At 44.9% G+C, this 22142-nt stretch overlaps 2 protein-coding genes across 4 annotated transcripts in view; one reads left to right on the forward strand and one right to left on the reverse strand.

Moving 5' to 3' along the window:
• Positions 1–2642: 2642 nt before the first annotated feature.
• THAP11 (THAP domain containing 11) lies at positions 2643–4430 on the reverse strand. The gene has a single exon (XM_069965956.1). The coding sequence runs from the start codon at positions 4258–4260 to the stop codon at positions 3352–3354; it is 909 nt and encodes a 302-aa protein (XP_069822057.1). The 5' UTR covers positions 4261–4430; the 3' UTR covers positions 2643–3351.
• CENPT (centromere protein T) overlaps positions 3899–22142 on the forward strand; it is a 48169-nt gene continuing 29925 nt past the window's right edge. Inside the window, exons 1-5 of one of the 3 annotated variants that reach the window (XM_069965953.1) lie at positions 3899–4494; positions 7696–7830; positions 10513–10627; positions 10724–10868; positions 21292–21385. In XM_069965953.1, coding sequence (XP_069822054.1) covers positions 7727–7830; positions 10513–10627; positions 10724–10868; positions 21292–21385 — 458 coding nt within the window. In that variant the 5' untranslated portion in view covers positions 3899–4494; positions 7696–7726. Of the gene's footprint in view, positions 4527–4655; positions 4745–7695; positions 7831–10512; positions 10628–10723; positions 10869–21291; positions 21386–22142 lie in introns of those variants that run through there. The other 2 variants (XM_069965951.1, XM_069965952.1) reach the window with 2 other exon arrangements.

Here is a 22142-nt window from a genome sequence, read left to right on the forward strand (position 1 = left end):
AAGTCTTTCCTTTATGACCTGTTCTCTGTTTATAGTCTATTCCTGGCTTTGGCCAGATAAATCTCTGTGTAATTGCACCATAAGATCAGGCCATTACCTGCACATATATGTTCTGCCAAACCACTATGGTCATGTGCAGGAGGCCTTACATAAATATCTCTCAAATAAAATCATTGCAGGAATTCTTTTCAGCCCAGTGTTACAAATACACCATAAGACACTGGGATTTTGGCCGCAACATGGGTCAAGTTGCCTGAATCACACTGCTGAAGTGGATGAGGTCTATAGCAAGGTAAGCAAGGTTCCTGCAGTTGAAAATACAAAATGTGCAGGTAATGACCTGAACTTTAAGGATACCTATCATTCATCATAGCGACATGTCAGAGGTTTGTATTGGTCAGGGTTCGGGTGCTGAGACCCGTGCTGAATGTTAGAATGAAGGGTCAGACGGGCGCAGCAGCACACACTCTGCCTCTTCATCTCTGTCTCACTGCTAAAGTAGCCGTGGACGGAACTATAATGGAGCCCTATGGAACTTCCGGTAAACGCTGGTCCCCTTAAGTCACTAGTTGACTACATTCAGGCTATTACACTAACAGGGTATGCTTTCTTTATGCTAGGTATGTATGCTGGATAAACGTAGTGTGAACTCAGCCTTATACTTCAAACTATTCCTGAATAGAGAGGTGGTTATGCCTGTACTAGCTTGCTCAAGTATTTCTACGATTGCCCTAGGCTCCCATGGACAGAGCAGTGCAAATGCCTGATCACCTCTCTATTCCATACAAGAAAAAAATCCTGTGAAAAGGATTCCTTGAAAAACTCATTTATGTAAGTCACAGTCCCAATCATTTTTTGGGTTGTAGAAAATAATTACCACATGTAACATTACTTGAAGGGGTACTCCAGCTATTCATATTTACTTATATAGTGATGGAGCTGCAGAGAAAATAATAAACAACCTATTCTCACCTACCACTCCATGGGGGGTCCCCCTCTTATGTCTTCAGGTCCTCCACTGAATGCTCTGCCTGCTACTTCCAAGATGGACACTGACTGAAGTGGGGCCACAGCCAGTGATTGCCTGAGAGGGCTGTCACTGCCAAAACGAGGTAACAAGCGCCCCCAGCCCACTAGAACAAAGAGAAGATGGCCCCCTGTGTAGTCCTGTAAAAACCTGTGCAGCCCCCTATAGAAGATGGTCCTCTGTGCTGCTGCCCCCTAGAATGGATGCCCCCCTGTGCTGCTGTCCTCTACAGTAGATGGTTTTCCCTATCTTCCTCTCTGCAGTCAAGCCAATTTTTCTCTACACTTTGACTTTGAGGACCTGCGGGTCATGTGACTCAGGTCCTGTGGCGTAGAAAGGATGCATTTTTATCTAAAGGTGGTCATATACCTTTAATAGCTGTGGACTGTTAGTTTGGGTGACTGGTATCTTTACCATTCACCCCATACACATTAAAATTCTGCTCAGCAAAGAGTAAGGAGCTGAACTTCTGTCAGACAGCTCTGGTAGCAGTTTATGTCCCAGAAAATAAAATGAACAAGATGAATAAGATGAAATCCAACATGGCTGACCATTCTATCCCCCAACATCACCTGTCGGGGAGAGTAAGGAGGCCCCCATACACATTAGAGTTGGTTGGTCCTGATGAAAACTTGCAGGGTTGGCCAACATTTTACTGTTTGAACTGTAGTGACAGAGAAGCTGAATAGAATGATGTATCACTTACATTGTCCTGTGTGGCTGATTTAGGGTCCATTTACACAGAAAAATTATCTGCCAAAGATTTGAAGCCAAAGCCAGAAACAGACCATAAACAGAGATCAGGTCATAAAGGAAAGCCTGAGATTTCTCCTCTTTTCAAATCCATTCCTGGTTTTGGCTTCAATTCTTTGTCAGATAATCTATCAGATAATCTTTCTGTGTAAATGGACCCTTAAAGATATCCTTCTAAATAGTGAGGACTCTGAGCACTGCACACTAGTCCTCTCTGTTATGTGCGTGCGCTCAGTAATCATCAATATTCATGAGCACCAGCTCCTTCTCCGGCCTCTGATTAGCAGCTGCCTATCCATACTGGGTCTATAAGCGGGAGAATGGCTGAACAGAATGATGTAAGTAATACACCGTTCTGTTCAGCATTTCTGTCACTAGCTTATGCTGCCCTCATTTAAGGCACCATAAACCTAGTGACAGATTCCCTTTAAGAAGATACATTACCAAGTTTCTTATACTCACTTATACTAGTTTGTTTAAAGTGCAGTGACTAGAGATGAGCGAACCTTGAGCATGCTCGAGTCGATCCGAACCCGAACTTTCGGCATTTGATTAGCGGTGGCTGCTGAAGTTGGATAAAGCCCTAAGGCTATGTGGAAAACATGGATATAGTCATTGGCTGTATCCATGTTTTCCAGACAACCTTAGAGCTTTATCCAAGTTCAGCAGCCCCAGCTAATCAAATACCGAACGTTCGGGTTCGGATGGACTCGAACCCGGTTCGCTCATCTCTAGCAGTGACCAAGCATAACCAGACAGCCAGAAAAGCATAACCAACAGAAACCTTCTGCTCTTACACCCTGCACTCAAATTCTTCTGTCAAAATAAAGTTTTATTAAAAAAAAAAAAAAAAAAAAAAAAAAAAAAAGACATTGATTATCAGACCAATTTTGCCACGCTTTCTCTATACCACAATACACTGTATATGTCACTCGCCCTTTTTCACAGTACAAACCATTTGGAGATATGGCAACAATGACACTAGACATGAGCAATCTATGGATGTTGACCTTTTTTCTGCTTTTGTGCAGGTTACAAATCAGCCTGTTCAGAGATCTCCTAAAGAACCACTTTGAGGTCAACAATTGGCAATTTTTTTTTTTTCGGTCTTAAAAGAGAAAAACAAAAACCACACAACTTTGCAAAACAATATTGAATGTCTTTCCTTTTTTTTTTGAGTATAAGTGCATCACAAGGTGTCTCAGCGGACGTTCAAACATCTTGAACCCTCTCTCTACAGTCACTGAAATCAACATCTAAGGAAAACTGAACCTAAATTTCCGCGAAGCGTCTTCCGGCTTACATAATACAACACACATGCAAAAGTTAAAATGTAACAACTAAATACAATGGACTTAACATTGGTACCATGGCAGCATTTTCTGCTTCTACTGAAAAGAACCATCTACAAGAGCCTGGAGACAGTAATGGCGGTAATGTCCAGTAGACAGGTTACATTCAGACATCTTATGGTTCCATTCTGTGGATTTTAAATCGCCACATGATCATGGCAGTTAGGGAAGTTTTAGGTATAGTGGCCCTTTAAGAAAACCAGGGGCCACTTGGTCACCTTAGTTGCCCTCCAGTTTTTTCTTGGCAGCGTTCATAGACAAAACTTTGTCTTTCTGACGGATCTCCTCTCGGAGTTTAACCTCTGTGAGTCTCAAGTGTCTAATGCTGGACTTCATCTCTTTCATTTTGACCTCCATGAGGGCGATGATATCCCGCTGCTCGTTGAGCTTCCTCAGCAGTTCTTCTGTGGTGGTTCCGGAAGACATGGAGTAAGAGTGGTCTGCGTACTGCGGGGGCGGGAAATACTCAGGGATAGGGTAGGTTTCTTCTCCCACCACCACCACCTGGAGCTGCTGATGGGACGTGGCTGGATTGAAGTGGGGGCCCAGTCCGGCTCCGGGGTCCAGCTTGACGGTGAGGTTCATTGGGTTGGGTTCTGCGCTCAGTGCCTCTGCGGAGGCTGCTGCCAGGGATCTGCCCATGACAGCAGCAGCTGAAGCCTCCATAGCTGCCATGTCTGCCTCTGCCCCCATGCCAGGGGTGGCCCCCAGCAGCATCATCTCAGCGCCCCCTGCTGTCAGCTCCAGCATCTCCTGCTCCTGACCAGGCAGCGCAGCCACCAGCACAGTGGTGGAGCCGGTGGAGTAGCTGGGCTGCTGGTGCCTCTTCTTGCTCCTGTCCCCGGCATTGCCCCTGCGGGTTTTCCTCTCGTTTACTCCCCTGAGGGGGAATATGGTGGGCACCTTGATGCTGTAAGACTTGCGCCCCCCGTGGAAGTGCAGGCTACATACTCGGTGCCCGTTCGTAGGCTGAAAAGTATTGAAGCAACCGGTGACTCCAGCCCGCGACACGTTCTTCAGCCACAAGTGTCTCAGCTCGGGGTCTTTCGGGAAGGTGTAAAAGTGCAGCCCTTTATCCCGATGAGAATTGCTATAGCATCCTGGGACGCAGCAGGTGAAGCCAGGCATCACTGCAACTAACAGTAACTCGCAAACATGAGAGATGCTGGACACGGAAAGCGGACGGCGGAAACTACATATCCCATGAAACCTCTCACTTCCGGAACGCGCAGAGGCCTTGGCGGAGATGACTACGTTTCCCACAATGCAATGGCCGTGTTTCCTGCTGGAGATATCGCGTGAATACGGAGGGTGCAGAGCGGGACTGTTTGTGTTGCTTGCAGTTCAGCCGGTGTGGGACGGGTACGTGTATGCCGGGCAGCCTGCGCCGCAAGGTGTGTTGTCATTAGCTGTCACTTCATAGGTGTAGTTATAGTAAGGTGCAGGCGTCACAAGCTGGTGCGAAACTACAACTCCCATAATGCTTGGTTCATGCAGGTGGGAGTTGTAGTCTTGCAACGGCTGCAGAACCACAGGTTAGGGAACACCTATTAATAACAACGTATCTCTAAGGAAGTACATAATGAAAATGTTTCACGCCTAGACTGTGCAGGTAGGGTCCTCGCTGCAGTACCCCTCCTCACACCATGAGGGTATATGGTCCTCTGTGCAGTACCCCTCCTCATACTGTAAGGTTATATGGTCCTCTGTGCAGTACCCCTCCTCAGACTGTAAGGTTATATGCTCCTCTGTGCAGTACCGCTCTTCAGACTGTAAGGTTATATGCTCCTCTGTGCAGTACCGCTCCTCAGACTGTAAGGTTATATGGTACTCTGTGCAGTACCGCTCCTCATACTGTAAGGTTATATGGTACTCTGTGCAGTACCGCTCCTCATACTGTAAGGTTATATGCTCCTCTGTGCAGTACCGCTCCTCATACTGTAAGGTTATATGGTACTCTGTGCAGTACCCCTCCTCATACTGTAAGGTTATATGGTACTCTGTGCAGTACCCCTCCTCACACCATGAGGGTATATGGTCGTCTTTGCAGTACCGCTCCTCAGACTGTAAGGTTATATGGTACTCTGTGCAGTACCGCTCCTCATACTGTAAGGTTATATGCTCCTCTGTGCAGTACCGCTCCTCATACTGTAAGGTTATATGCTCCTCTGTGCAGTACCCCTCCTCATACTGTAAGGTTATATGGTACTCTGTGCAGTACCCCTCCTCATACTGTAAGGTTATATGGTACTCTGTGCAGTACCGCTCCTCAGACTGTAAGGTTATATGGTCCTCTGTGCAGTACCACTCCTCATACTGTAAGGTTATATGCTCCTCTGTGCAGTACCGCTCCTCAGACTGTAAGGTTATATGGTCCTCTGTGCAGTACCGCTCCTCAGACTGTAAGGTTATATGGTACTCTGTGCAGTATCGCTCCTCAGACTGTAAGGTTATATGGTCCTCTGTGCAGTACCACTCCTCATACTGTAAGGTTATATGCTCCTCTGTGCAGTACCGCTCCTCAGACTGTGAGGGTATATGGTCGTCTATGCAGTACCGCTCCTCAGACTGTAAGGTTATATGGTACTCTGTGCAGTACCGCTCCTCAGACTGTAAGGTTATATGGTACTCTGTGCAGTACCGCTCCTCAGACTGTGAGGGTATATGGTCGTCTATGCAGTACCGCTCCTCAGACTGTAAGGTTATATGGTACTCTGTGCAGTACCCCTCCTCACACCATGAGGGTATATGGTCGTCTTTGCAGTACCGCTCCTCAGACTGTAAGGTTATATGCTCCTCTGTGCAGTACCGCTCCTCATACTGTAAGGTTATATGGTCCTCTGTGCAGTACCGCTCCTCAGACTGTGAGGGTATATGGTTGTCTATGCAGTACCGCTCCTCAGACTGTAAGGTTATATGCTCCTCTGTGCAGTACCGCTCCTCATACTGTAAGGTTATATGCTCCTCTGTGCAGTACCGCTCCTCAGACTGTAAGGTTATATGGTCCTCTATGCAGTACCCCTCCTCACACCATGAGGGTATATGCTCCTCTGTGCAGTACCACTCCTCATACTGTAAGGTTATATGGTCCTCTGTGCAGTACCGCTCCTCAGACTGTAAGGTTATATGGTACTCTGTGCAGTACTGCTCCTCAGACTATGCTGTCAGTGTCACACTGATAAAGGGAATGGGAGCACCCAGCTTTACAGAGTCCATCTGGTCAAGCAAACATGTTTCAGTTCTTAAATTGACATTGCCACCTCCTTTCCATAGAAGGGTAAGTTCACACTGAGCAAAAGTGGTGCAATTCTGCGCAGTGCCCCCGCCGCTGACTCATCTCGGAATCCCGTCTGCCTTATTGTGTCAGTGCGATGCATTGAGCGGAGAGTGGCAGTGCACACGAAGCATTTTATTGACACACTGAGGCAGGCAGGAGTCTGTGAAGGGGGCTCTGCGTGAAGTTCTGCCACTTTTGCTTAGTGTGAACATACTCTTAAGGAGTTCTCAGCACCATTTTTATGCTTACATTCTGGACATTTCATGTTACCATATAAAGGATTTTTTGGTGGCCTCTCCCCTCAAAAATGCATGTTATTGTTGGTGGACAGTGCCGTAGGGACATTGTCGCCATCTAGGCCCCTCCGCAGCCATTGCTATGCGATGACCTAGCGGGGGCGGGGCTTAGGACTCAGGACTCTAGGTCAGCCCATCCCAATGGCTGCAGAGGGGGTGGGGCTTAGATGTTGATGGGTGGAGATATGCGGTTTCACTGCTGTTAAGCCTCGCCCCTACTGTCCAGCAACAATAACATTAACAATAACATTTTTGAGGGGAGAGACCACCAAGAAATCCTTTATAAGATATGAAATGTCCAGAATATAAGTTTAGGAATTGTGTTGCGAACTCCTTATATGGAAAGGAGGTGACAATATCACTTTAATAGGGATCAGGCTGGCCTAAAAATGTTATTTAAAGGGGTTATCTGATGAAAATCTTTTTCTTTTAAATCAGCTGTTTTCAGAAAGTAAGATATTCGTAATTTACGCCTATTTAAAAATGTCAAGTCTTCTACTTATCAGCTGCTGTATGTCTTGCAGGAAGTGGTGTTTTGTTTTCAGTCTGACACAGTGTTCTCTGCTGACATCTCTGTCCAAGACAGGAACTGTCCAGAGCAGTGGAGGTTTTCTATGGGGATTTGCTGCTACTCTGGACAGTTCCTGTCACAGACAGAGATGTCAGCAGAGAGCTCTGTGTCAGACTGAAAACAAAAAACACCACTTCCTGCAGGACACACAGCAGGTAATAAGTACGGGAAGACTTGAGATATTTTAATAGAAATAAATTACATGTCTATATAACTTTCTGACACCAGTTGAATCGAAAGAAAAAGATTTTCGCTGGACAACGCCCTTTTAAGCCTCAAAGCATACTGTCTTTTACATAAAAAAATCGACGTGTTATGCAGACATCAAAAGTTTTAATCACTGTGTTTCAGTGCTGACGTTTTTTTTCCATATACAGATTTTTATAAAAAATTTTTTATAAATGTTTTTTTTTTTCCAGTTTTAGTTAAAAGAAAAAACTTTCTAGGAAAATGGAAGACTCCTCAGAAGATAACCTTACCACACGCTCTTTGCTGAAGGGAATACTGGCAACAGAGCCTGTACGGACAGCAGTGTGGCAACAATCACCAAAGAGGTAAATGCCATATTCACTTCACTTCATGTTTGTGTCATCTGCGTCTCTGCTAAGGACTGGGCCGCAGTCATCTCACAGTAGTCAGAAGAGTTGCCTTTTGGTCAGTGTTGGTTTGGTATACTGCTAAAAAGAAAGAATGGAATAGTGTACATAGTGTAGAAGTAATAACATACTGCTTCCATCCCTGTCCCTGCTTAATTGACAGCTAAAAGCTGAGCCCCATGCAGGGATAGGGATGGAAGGGAGGAGCGTAGAGGGACTCTAACTTGCAGGAATTCAGGAGCAAAAAGCCTTTTTGACTCTTTGCACCAGAGATATGTGAAAAGTACTATGTGTCTCATTGACCTAACAGCTAACAGTGCCAGCAGGTTGGAACATAAATTGCAACTGAGAGATTCCCTTCAAAGCGGGTTTTCTGGGCAAAATAGACTGATGAGCCATCACCAGAATAGATCATCAGTCACTGATCAGCGTCCACACACTGCACTAGTGAATGGGGTTAGTGTTAGTGAATGGGGCTGGAAGCAGTTGGCTCCATTCACTGTGTAGTTGTAGTGACCTGTAACTGCAGGTGAAAACTTTGCATTTTTATGTACCTCAAACCACTCGTGAATACCGTTCCTATGAAGGGGTGTACTTGGTGCGTTTACACAGGCAAATTTATCTGACAGATTATTGAAGCCAAAACCAGGAACAGACTATAATCAAGTCAACAGATCATAAAGGAAAGACTGAGATTTCTCCTCTTTTCAAATGCATTCCTGGCTTTGGCTTCAATAATCTGTCTGTGTAAACACATCCTTAGTCAGCTGTCCACATGATGCAGGGGTCTCCAAACTGCGGCCCTCCAGCTGTTGCAAAACTACATTTCCCATCATGCCTGGACAGCCAAATACAAAGCTTTAGCTGTCCAGGCATGATGGGAGTTGTAGTATCACAACAGCTGAAGGGCCGCAGTTTGGAGACCCATGCTTTACTCCATGGTCCAGTTCTAAAGCTCTCTTGTCTAATTTAATCATTGTTGGCAGCGGACAGGGATAAGTGTGGGCACTCTGTCCGTCTGCACCTTTGCAACCTGTGATGCACTTTGGGGGAGATTTATGAAAGGCTGTAAATATACACCTGGTGTAAACTGCCCACAGCAACCAATCACAGATCAGCTTTCAGCTCTGGTAGAATAAATACTGAGCTGTGATTGGCTGCTGTGGGCAGTTTACACCAGGTGTATATTTATACCCTTTCATTAATCCTCCCCTTTGTGTTCTCATACCTTTTATATCATAGTTAGTAATACCTCTATTAGCAATTTGTGCTACTTTCAGTTTTCTGTTTGATCAGACCAGACAGGCTAGGCTTTCCTCCCCACACACATCATTGACACTTAGTTGCCTATGATCCTCTCACTGGTTCAGCACTTTTCCTTCCTTCGACGACTATTAGCAGGTACTAACCACTGTATACTGAGGACACCCCACTGGACCTGCTGTTATAAGGATACTCCGACTCAGTCATCTAGTCATCACAATTTGGGTTTGCAGGCAGCTTTCAATATAGGCAATTTCTGTGAGGGGGAGAGAAATTATGGGATCAGTAGTGCTTCACACTGACAATATCAGGCACAGTAAACCATGGCAGCATCAAAACAAAGTCACATCCCAGAGCTGTACAAGAAAATGAAAACCAAGTACTTCTTAGCTATGGTGGCATCACCTAGTTATTGTTCAGATACAGTACATATAGGTATTTGGAAGCTTGGAAAGCCCATGTACGTGTATGAAGTGTGCATCTAGAGAATGACGCAAAGTCCTATACTACATACTATACTATACTACATTGACTAGCATATTTGTTGGTAGTGACCATAGTGGTTTTGTGGTACTAGAAGACATATTTCTGACTTAGTGTCACTGTCACCCCCTTTTTGCATTATGACTTCTCTTCATAGATGTAATGGGTAAATTTAGCAGGGTTCATACCTTATTTTATATTATGGTGCTTGTTCAAGTAAAAAGTGATCTTTTATCATCTGCAGATTGTGCTAAGTGGACGGGGCTTTGCGGCATTAGCGCCACTTAGCCCCCCCCCACAACGCTACAGTTGGCCCCGTCCCTTCATGATGCCAACAGCACATAGGCACCCATTGGTATTGGCTGACCTGGGGGCGGGGGCCTAGACCTTTACGCCAGCCTGTTCCAATGGTTGTTGAGGAGGTGGGGCCTATGTGCATATGACGTCATTGAGGGGGTGGGACCAACAGTGGAACTGTGGGCGGGGCTAAGTGACGCTAATGCTGTGAAGCCCCACCCACTTAGCACAATCGGCAGTTGATAAAAGATCACTTTTTACTTGAACAAGCACCATGACGTATGATATAAAATAAGGTATGAAAACTGCTACATTTACCCTTTACACCTGTGTAGAGAAGTCAGAATGCAAAAAGGGGGTGACAGTGTCACTTTAAAGGGGTTGTCCAGACTTGATAAACATGGCCGCTTTCTTCCAGACACAGCAGCACTCTTGTCCTCGGGTTGGAAGTGGTTTTGCAGCTCTGTTCCATTAAAGTGAAAGGAGCTTAATTGTAATACCGCACACAACCTGAGGACAAGGGTGGTGCTGTGTTTTTTAAATACTGGATAACCACCAATATCCTAATTTTTCCTCTTTTTCTTTAAATATTTTTAGTGGGTATCGGCGACCATCTACATCTCGTTTTCAGCAAGATGAGAATTCCTCTTCCCCATCTATGAATTTGCGCAGTAAATTGAAGGATAGAGTGAGACGTTCTATTAGAAAATCGGTATATGAATATTAACTATTTAGTACTATTCGGTATTTTGTAACTGACTTCAAATGATGACCCTCCTTTTCATTTCAATTTTTATTTTCATTTCAGACAGCTGAAACTTCAATTTTGAAAAGAAATGTGGAATCCACTTCCAAAACTAAGACAAAATCTGCACAGAAGGGATCTTTCCCCATCATGGATGATTTAGATAAGATCACTCCAAGGACCTTGTTAAAAAAAATTATTCAGAATGGTAAGTGTCACGCATACACCTACACAGCACAGCACCGTAGAGCCCACCCCTCAGTTACATCATAGGCCCCGTCCCCTTGGCGGTCATTGAAACCGGCCGGCCTAAGTGCCTAGGCTCCACCCCCTCTAGGTTGGCACATACCAATGGCCGCCGAGGGGGTGGGGCCTATGCGCCAATGACTTCAAAGAGGGGTGTCAATCCGCAGATGATAAAAGATCACTTTTTACTGGAGCAAGCACTATGAGGTATGATATAAAATAAGGTATGAAAACTAAATTTACCCTTTATACCTGTGTAGAGAAGTCAGAATGCAAAAAAGGGATGACAGTGTCACTTTAATGTAAAATGATGTATAAATAATAATTTAATTTAATATTGTGGCAGCAGTAAGGGATGACACAGCCCCCTCTGCTGGCACTTTATACTGTAGCTTGTCTCAGAGGCGTGTAGGTCTTCTTATAGTTTAGGTCTCCATAGGTTGCAGTTGCAGGTTCCAGTGCCATCATCTGCGGGCTGAGATCTTTGGTTGTTGTAGTAAACAGTCTCCTGGCACATGGTATGATGAAACATGCTATAAAAACAAGTAAAAATAAAACACACACAACGGCTATCCCAAAGCTTTCTGTCAGCCGTTTTATCCAACTAAAGTATGTGTTCTAAGGGTCATCTATCCATGAATATCCTTTTAGTTCTGTTGTTTTTTTTGTTGACATGTCAGTCAGTCCTTTTTAGCGCCTTGGTAATACTGCCATCTGGTCCCATATTATCAGCATTGTATGTGCAACAAGTGTCTCCTATCATTGTACAAACTCCTTTTTTCTAAACCAGGAGTGTCTAGGGCCAGACGGTTCTGAAAGACCATAATACAGGTGGGACCTAGCTGTTCTACTACACCTTTAAATGCCTCTCGAGTGTAGTTTATAAATTGCTGATGTTTGTTATATATGTACATTCTACATTCTTGTTTATAGTTATAATAGGGATCAGTGATTTAAATCAGTATTTTACCTGGTCCTGGCCTTAAAGTCATTGAGCACCCCCCTTGGTGCTCCTAAAGCATCAATATAAACATGTGGGTCAAAATTGCCAGGGGCACTATAGCTCAGTGTTTCCAAATGTAAAATAATGCACTCTGTGAGGAGGAACCCTAATATCATATCAACAGTTCTGCATTAGCAAAGACTTTAGCAGAGAAGGGTCTAGGGGCAGTGATCTCTGACAGCCTGAAAATAAGTCACCAGTGATGCCAGGCAGTAGGGAAAGCTATGTTGGTCTGTATAGCTAGAGGTATAACCAGTAAGAAGAGGAAGAGGGTGTTAATAATAAGAAACTGAATACAAGAACAAGGGGACATAAGCTGAGGTTAGTTGGGGGAAAAGGTCAGAAACACAAGCAAATAGGTAACTCTACAATGACTGAAAATAAATACTAATAGGGCAGACTAGATGGACCAGGGGGTCTTTTACTGCCCACAATCTTCTATATTTATACCTATTAACAGAAAAACAATGTCTAAGTCTGTAGAGTATACATCAATATACAGCTTAGTTACAGCAAAACAAATCAAAGCTATTATCCAAACTAATAACTATGATTCATGAAAACCATCTTCCAATAAGATGTAAAATTACAGAGTTTAATTATGAAAAGCATAATCAATAACCCTCAACAGATGCCGCCCGTGCTTTACACCATTCTTCTTCTCATCTGCTCCACTTTACCTTCTGTCATCATTACTCCAGTTGTATCTACATAGTGGCAGCATATCCGTCCAATCAGCTGACAGATACCAACATAACCAAACTTTATTGTCTCATCACTCCTGTCCCTAATCCTGAATACAGGTGTAGCAAATCTCCTCTAGGTCCCACCGAAGAATTGCCCTCAGAGGTAGGACATCCCTGTCTTCTTGAGTGATCAGACAATAAGTTCTCTACTGCATATAACAAATCTTGACTCTCAAATATCACAAGGACTTGTTTCCACTTTGCCATCATGAGGGTATTGGAAAGTCACAGCAACTAAGGCCTTATGCACACGTTCAGTATTTTTTTCTGGTCCTGAAACAACCCGTGAGAAATTGCGGATTGGACATCCGTATTCCATCCGTATTTCCGTAATTCCATTTTTTACTACTCATTGCTTTTCAATGCACTTCATCCGGATTTTTTTGCGGAAATAGGATGCCAACATGTTACAATCCGTAAACAATCCGTAACCAATTGATTTCAATGAGAGGATCCGCAAAAAAAAATGGGTCCGCACCCGGTCCGCACTAGGACATGTCCTTTTTTTTTTACGGATTGATTTTCATCCATTTCTGCTACTGATCGTGTGAATAGCCCAATAGACTTCAATGTGCACTAACTCGGATACGGAAATACGGATCCGTAAATTACGGAACGTGTGAATAAGGCCTAACTTTAAAAAGTTTCTAAAAAGTAAAAGTTAAGATGTGAGCAAATCTTATCTAATGGCGAAAGCAAAAAGTTGATTGACACATAAACCAAAAACAGCACAACAGATAAATGCAATAAAATCTCTACTGTGTGACCTACTATGTAACCATTAGATTCACTTATAATAACCAATCTGTGAATTCACAATCTTTAGTATGGGATTCTGAGAATTTTTACTTCTTTTTAGTCTTTTTTTTACTTTATTTTGTACCTAGAAAACATCTTTATAATCAGATTGCACAGTCTAATGTAGGGCTGGGCGATATTGGCCTAAATCAATATCGCGGTTTATCGCACATGTAGTTGCGGTAACGATAATTGGACGATAAATATGACACGCCCCTTTGCAAGCCACACCCACTTAAGGTAAAAAAAAAAATGGAACTCATTGAGCAGCAACTCAAGGCAGTGAATTTAGTCTATTATCATTATTATTATTATTTGTCCTTATTAGGGGGTCTCAGCAGAGTTATACAGCTACATACACACAGGAGGGGGAGAGATCTCTATATATACACACACACACAGGAGGGGGGCAGGTCTCTGTATATACACACAGGAGGGGACAGGTCCCTATATATATATATATATATATATATATATATATATATATATATATATATATATATATATATATATATCACACACACACACACACACGAGGAAGAGGGACAGGCTGCTATATATACACACACAGAGGGGGACAGGTCGCTATATATACACACAGGAGAAAGGGGGACAGGTTGCTATATATACACTATGTACACACAGGATGGGACAGGTCCCCCTTCCTCCTGTGTGTACATAGTGTGTATATATATATATATATATATATATATATATAGGGACCTGTCCTCCTTCCTCGTGTGTGTATAGGGACCTGTCCCCCTTCCTCCTGTGTGTATAGGGACCTGTCCCCCTTCCTCCTGTGTGTATAGGGACCTGTCCCCCTTCCTCCTGTGTGTATAGGGACCTGTCCCCTTCCTCCTGTGTGTATAGGGACCTGTCCCCCTTCCTCCTGTGTGTATAGGGACCTGTCCCCTTCCTCCTGTGTGTATAGGGACCTGTCCCCTTCCTCCTGTGTGTATAGGGACCTGTCCCCTTCCTCCTGTGTGTATAGGGACCTGTCCCCTTCCCCCTGTGTGTATAGGGACCTGTCCCCCTTCCTCCTGTGTGTATAGGGACCTGTCCCCCTTCCCCCTGTGTGTATAGGGACCTGTCCCCCTTCCTCCTGTGTGTATAGGGACCTGTCCCCCTTCCTCCTGTGTGTATAGGGACCTGTCCCCTTCCCCCTGTGTGTATAGGGACCTGTCCCCTTCCTCCTGTGTGTATAGGGACCTGTCCCCCTTCCTCCTGTGTGTATAGGGACCTGTCCCCCTTCCTCCTGTGTGTATAGGGACCTGTCCCCCTTCCTCCTGTGTGTATAGGGACCTGTTCCCCTTCCTCCTGTGTGTATAGGGACCTGTCCCCCTTCCTCCTGTGTGTATAGGGACCTGTCCCCCTTCCTCCTGTGTGTATAGGGACCTGTCCCCCTTCCTCCTGTGTGTATAGGGACCTGTCCCCCTTCCTCCTGTGTGTATAGGGACCTGTCCCCTTTCCCCTGTGTGTATAGGGACCTGTCCCCTTCCTCCTGTGTGTATAGGGACCTGTCCCCTTCCTCCTGTGTGTATAGGGACCTGTCCCCCTTCCTCCTGTGTGTATAGGGACCTGTCCCCCTTCCTCCTGTGTGTATAGGGACCTGTCCCCCTTCCTCCTGTGTGTATAGGGACCTGTCTCCCTTCCTCCTGTGTGTATAGGGACCTGTCCCCCTTCCTCCTGTGTGTATAGGGACCTGTCCCCCTTCCTCCTGTGTGTATAGGGACCTGTCCCCCTTCCTCCTGTGTGTATAGGGACCTGTCCCCCTTCCTCTTGTGTGTATAGGGACCTGTCCCCCTTCCTCTTGTGTGTATAGGGACCTGTCCCCCTTCCTCTTGTGTGTATAGGGACCTGTCCCCCTTCCTCCTGTGTGTATAGGGACCTGTCCCCCTTCCTCCTGTGTGTATAGGGACCTGTCCCCCTTCCTCCTGTGTGTATAGGGACCTGTCCCCCTTCCTCCTGTGTGTATAGGGACCTGTCCCCCTTCCTCCTGTGTGTATAGGGACCTGTCCCCCTTCCTCCTGTGTGTATAGGGACCTGTCCCCTTTCCCCTGTGTGTATAGGGACCTGTCCCCTTCCTCCTGTGTGTATAGGGACCTGTCCCCTTCCTCCTGTGTGTATAGGGACCTGTCCCCCTTCCTCCTGTGTGTATAGGGACCTGTCCTCCTTCCCCCTGTGTGTGTATAGGGACCTGCCCCCTTCCTCCTGTGTGTATAGGGACCTGTCCTCCTTCCCCCTGTGTGTGTATAGGGACCTGTCCCCTTCCTCCTGTGTGACAGCTCTGCTATTCCAGGTACAGACAGCCTGTGTGTACATGGGGAAAACACTTTCTCCTTTAGCCTCTGCCTGTCAGTGATAAGATCTGGAGCAGCAGAGAGGAGTAAGCGGCTCCTCCGTGCAGTAGCTGCCGCTAGTCAGACACTGTCTCTTCTCTGGCCAGTACACAACGGGATGAGCTACAATGCTGCGGCTGCAGAGTGTTATCTCCTGGAGACCAGAGCCGGCCAGTTACGGGGGAGGGCTGTGTGGGGCAGAAGCAGACAGTAGTAGGTTACCTCCTGAAGGCTGCTGCTGTTACACGGAGGGGGATATCTGTGGCAGCGTGACAGTGACTGGAGCCTGGGAACCGCTCTGGCTCCAGGTCACTGCTCTGCACTGCAATTGCCCTGTTTGAATGGACGGCCCGGCAGTGACCGGAGGGGGAGGGGCAGAGCGGTCACCACAGCAGAAGCAGTCTGGTCTGTGCTGCGCGCGCTGCCCGGGTAGGGGAGTGCAGGACACCCCGAGGCTGCGGGGCTCAGTGTCTGCCTCTTGGGGGGTCCTGAGAGAGATCAGCCAGATCCCTGGGCTGTAGTGTCGGAGCTCAGTGATCCCCCTCCTGTCTGGGGCCTGGGATAAGACTCCTCTCTTCCGCTGCAGCCACGTCCTGCCTGGCTCTGGCATCCCTGCGTCTCTGCACATAAAGCACCCAAAACTGTGAAATACCGCAGATACCGTCCTGGCAAAGTTGAGGTCGGTTAACCGACGCCAGAGACGGTATCGGTATTTTCACGGTATACCGCCCAGCCCTAGTCTAATGACTGGTCATATCACTTCTTGTAAATAATAATATACTATATTACACTTAATAATAACATACATTAACAATTCAATTATTACTGATGTATTTGGATCTTACTGTATTGTCTCTTGTTTCACTGAGATCATCACATATTATACATAAAATAACCACCATAGAAATAAAAACAAGGTGTAAACTATACATCACCTAAGGTTTCAAAGCCTTTTCATGAAAATCATATATCACATGATCCTTTTTGTCACGGTTAGCGGTCAGTCTTTTGACTGATAAAGTTGCTCAGACTCCTGGCCTCAGTACTTTTTCTGCTTTGAGGCCACTAGTATCACCTCTGATGTTGCTTCTTGGCTTTGTTCTCTCACATAGCTGTGGTTGACATTCATCTAACCTGTAAGGACAACATCAGTACAGACACGGACATACCTATATGGACCACCTATGGCAGGTGGATGAAGTCCACTTACAGTCCCTGGAACAAGATGGTCACAGACTATGCAGACAGGCACCTTTATTGTGTTACCTACAGCAGGTTATGACAGGTGTAGATATAACAGCCCTACACAACCCTCTTTGCTATATTTGTTGACCCCTTGGCCACCCAATGTGAGGATACTACACCACATTACACATGGCTTCCTTCTGCTGATTTTGTCAGATAACTCACATTGAGATACAAGGCTGCTGGCAAACACAGTGTCTTACTGTCTGGATGCCATCTTTACCATGTACCTCTTCTCCATCCACTGGTCTCAGCTTCTCGCTGCTCGTCTCTGGAAAAGGCTTAAAAACAGACAGATCCACATCTCTCCATCCACCTGTACACTGTGTACAGTTATCTCAGGAAAAGACTAGAAACTGCAGCATCGGCAGCTTTGTTCATCATCCGTCACCCTTTTTGGCCTCAGAGTTTGTCTGCGTGAATGTTGTGTCAGACGCTCTCTTAGGCAGCTCTCCTTCTTTGAACAGTGTTACTCATTGGTCTGCCCAGGGACCCAACAAAATCTCAAAGGGTACCTGAAGTTCACATAGACATCTGCAAAGTTACCTTCAACCATCTTATATGTCTCAGTGACTGTCCTCACACCTCGGACAGGGTGGTTGCAGTAGTGGTACGTCATGCTGCATTGTAAATCACCGTATATCCTGTTTTGTGTCATCCATCTTTGTAAAATCTGGGATTATCTACAATGATAACTTAAAACTTCATTAATATTTGGGCTTTCAATTACATTTTCATCTTTCAGATTTGAAATTTCAAACACAATAAGTAACAAAAACACAATAAACATCTCAATAAACATCTTTAGCCACAAAAATCAAAGTTTGTGCAGTGTTTAAACTTATCCGCTTAATTCCCTTCTCTCCCCCCTTTTTAAACTTGGCCTATAGGTATATAATAACATAGCCAAGTATAAAACTATACACCAGTAATGCCAAACTCTGGCCCGCGGGCCAAATCTGGCCCGTGGTGCCATCATTTTTGGCCCGCCAGGCAATACAGAGTTTTAATTACATCTGGCCCGCCATGGTTACTATATAAGAGACTATGGGGGGGGTGCTGGTTACTAAATGAGACTATGGGGGAGGCCTAGCTACTATATGAGACTACTGGGAGGGCTGGCTACTATATGAGACTATGGGGGAGGTCTGGCTACTATATGAGACTACTGGGGAGGGCTTGCTACTTTATAAGAGACTATGGGGAAGGACTGGCTACTATAAAAAAGCCTATTGGGGAGGGCTGGCTACTATATGAGACTATGGGGGAGGGCTGGCTACTATATGAGACTATTGGGGTGGGCTGGTTACTATATAAGACTATTGGGGAGGGCTGGCTACAATATGAGACTATGGGAAAGGGCTGGCTGCTATATGAGACTATTGGGGTGGGCTGGTTACTATATGAGACTATTGGGGGGGCTGGCTACTATATGAGACTATTGGGGCGGGCTGGCTACTATATGGGAAACTTGGGGGGCTGGCTACTATTTGGGTACTATTGGAAGGGCTGGCTAATATGTGGGGCAATTTTGGGGGGATATGGGTTGGGGTTAAATCATGTCATAGCAATTTATCATGTCATGTCATTTATCATGCACAGGGCTGGGAGATGCACACCACTGACAGTGCCAGGAACAACGCACGCTACTCTGACAGTGCCAGCGGCATTCACGCTTCAATAATTATTCAATAATCAAGGTTGGCTGGCGACTTTGTCCAATTTTTCAATTTTGGCCCACTGTGTATTTGAGTTTGACACCCCTGCTATACACCTATATATAGGTATATAATAACATTGGAAAACAGTAATAAAATAACATCATAATATAAAGGAGTTCTAGGTAGACTCCGCTATAAATTTCCCAGTTACTAATATTGAAAAGTTTCCTGATCAATAAATTTGGTTTTGTGTCAGTTGTTTCCCCTATGGGGTTAGTATATTATAATAGTTTGTAATAATCATCACAAAATTATCACCAAAAAGAAAAGTAATATAACATCTTATCCCCCGCTAGTCTCAGAGATAATACAAAGCATTGGACGTGGCTGGTCATAACAGGGTAATAACTTTCTTTTGTTAAAAACCAAATAGAACACACATTGAAAATATAAAAGTTTATAAAGAATAATTCTTTTATGGGATACAAAAATGTGTACATAAAAGTTGTTTTTTAGGATAATAACTGCATCACCTGCCAAACGGACCGCAGGACAGATCTTGGATTAAAAGCAGATTGTGGGTACAGAGTCGCTTTAAGTTCTTCAAGTCCTTTCTTACACACTGCACTGACAGGAACTCCTAATCAGAAATCTGCTTGTTACATATTACTTGCACACAGCTTTCCTCAGCGTAGTGTCTTTATGAGCAAGCTGCATAGAGCACCTCATCAAGGCCATACATTGGAGAGGAAATGACTCTTTGAAGAAGCGCTGATTTGTGCCCCAACCGGTGTCTGGGTGGAGCTGGGGGGACGCGAAAAATCCCATCAGGGTTGATTACAGAATATAGGGGTGTGGTGATAGGTGGTATATTGTGCCGGCCCCTATAGGGGGGACTTTCTGGAGACACCCTTTTTTTCCTCTGGGGGGGAATGGGGCGATGGAATGTGATACACAATTGTAACAAATATGATGGGAGTTAGGATTCTTTCAGACACCACAAGTCCAGTAATCTATGCCATTTTAGGGTGGTGGCCCCCCCACCTGCTAGAATTGTCTGATTCACATATATAATATACTTATGAAAACTTTCTGTTCCACCACTCTGATGCAAGTCTCTTGCTAATTCTGCATCAGTTAGCTATTTTCTCTTTTCTTTTCAAGTTTTCTTTTTTTTAACAGCTTCCACCTGTGTGGAGACATCTTACTTTCATCGTTTCTTCTAATTTGCAGCATGTCCCCCCCCCCTTCCCCTTTCTCTGACACCAGTTGGGAGGCTGTGTACTCCCCCAGTCCGAGTGATATGCGATTTCCCACGTTAGAGAGAATTCTGAGTCACCTTCATCTGTCCGGTCTATACAGAGTGCCCACAGCTCATCAGAAGCAAGCCTTACTGCTTGCACACCTTGATGGGGACAAACTTTACCGGTATAGCTTGCCTCCTGAATGTGTCACATCCTCGTTACCAAGACACATACACCTGATGTTCTCAATAAGAGGTCCGACCTACATCCGCCACATCCTCGTCACCAGACACATACCCTTGATGTTCTCAGTGAGAGATCCTGGCCGTCGTCTGCTGGTGACCACTCTGCACAGACAAATTCTCCGCTGCCCTGACTCCGACCTCTCTCTGACATGTACACATCAACCACAGATAGACAAGAGTTTTACCATATTCTTGACCACGGGCTTTTGTAGTGACCAACTGCCAGCCGACAGACTACATCCAAACAGACAGCGGGCTAGGAATATTTTGGGTAAGATTACGGAATTTTCTTACCGTACTCAATGGAGGCGCACTTTCCCATTCCCCGGCCGCTGTCTGGAAAGGTGTGGTTATTTTCGGCTGACCAAGGTCTGTTTCGCCGGTGGTCCCAACCGGGGTGCCAAATTGTTGTGGATGGTACTCAATCTGTACCAGACTGTTGTCTATCTGCTCCAAATTAGGTATTCTTATATATATATATGCATATGCGTATGAAGAACCACTATGACGCCATGTCAAGGTAGAACTTGTTTATTATAAGCGTTACAGAAGGGAAGAGGGGAGTTATATAGATAAGATGCCAGGCTATTATTTGCCTTGGACAGGTTCCTTATTTGCATAGTGGTTTGTATTACATAGCTCATAGATTACGTAGTCATGCAGAGACTCTCTCCTTTAGTCGTTGTCCAGGATATGGAGGCCATCTTTAACAATAGAATGTACAGAATTGTCTTGATTTCCACAACACATCCTTAGCAATTGCTGTGTATGATCTGTTGGGAAGATGACAGACTGCCTCATGTAGTCAGCATTGATCATGGAGCAGAAGGGGGTGAGTAGCAGGCCGCAATACTCGCATATATTAGGAAGATATCATCCTTTTAAAACTTGGCTAAAGAGAACAGCTTACTATATCTGGGATGTATTCTTGATCACATGTCCTCCACACCACATCATTTTTGTTACATTACCAGCATTATTATTCCAGGTTCATCCAGAGTTGTATGGTTGAATTAAGAATCTTTGATGATTAGATAGATCGTAGAGGAAGCTTTCACATGTAGAATATCTTTTGTTTGATCTCCCTTTTTATATTTTTAGAGGATGAAGTCTCAATAGTAGTTTCTCAGAGGTCAAAAGCAGTGGCTGATGATGATAAAAAACAAAAGGACACTCCAACTGCAAAGTTCAGCAGGTAAGTAATAATATCCTACAACTATAGTGTCATTGATTTAGTGGTAGACATACAAGCTGTCAGCTATATGAAGACCAATATGCCTCTGCATTTCTGTATTCATTTAATGTCCTCCAAAAGTTTTTTCTTTTTGTTCAAATTTTTTTGTTCTAATCCTTGTGAACCTGACGAAAAATATCTTTGCATGCTGCTTCTATGCAGATAACAGAGTGCTGCTGTAGGAACCCTGCATTGACAGTACACGGTGTGTCTGTGGCTCTTCCATAATACTGTACATAGCATATTGAATGCTTAAATAAATGGCATCAATACAGCAGTTTTGTGAACTGGGCGTTCAACTGATGTTTTTGGAAGAGGCCACAGTTACACTTTAAGTAATGCACATTCAAATCTCATTCCCTAAAATCTCATCAGGAAATTCATTTAACTGCTTACATTGAGGTAGACTGGCTGCCAGAAAACATATGTCATCTGTCATCTCTTAAGGCCCTATTCCACGGGTCGTTTAGAGGAGCAATATCGTTCGTATTCGGCGATAACGGCCGCTACGAACGATATTCGTCCCGTGGAATAGAGTGCAACGATCAGCCGACATCGTTCATGTCGGCTGATCGTTGCAGTCGCTTGTTTTTCAACATGTTGAAAAACAAGCGACTGATATAGCAGCGATCTGCTGCCGTCGCTCCGTTGAATAGGACCGTCGGCAGCAGATGCTGCTATATCCTATGGGCTGCCCGGACGATCAGCGATCCCCCGG

Source organism: Dendropsophus ebraccatus, chromosome 4 (assembly GCF_027789765.1).
Source record: "Dendropsophus ebraccatus isolate aDenEbr1 chromosome 4, aDenEbr1.pat, whole genome shotgun sequence".
Lineage (NCBI taxonomy): Eukaryota > Metazoa > Chordata > Amphibia > Anura > Hylidae > Dendropsophus > Dendropsophus ebraccatus.

What these genes read in the sequence shown, in the direction of transcription:
- THAP11 (XM_069965956.1), bottom strand. Translation starts at nt 4,260, where the DNA reads ATGCCTGGCTTCACCTGCTGCGTCCCAGGATGCTATAGCAATTCTCAT.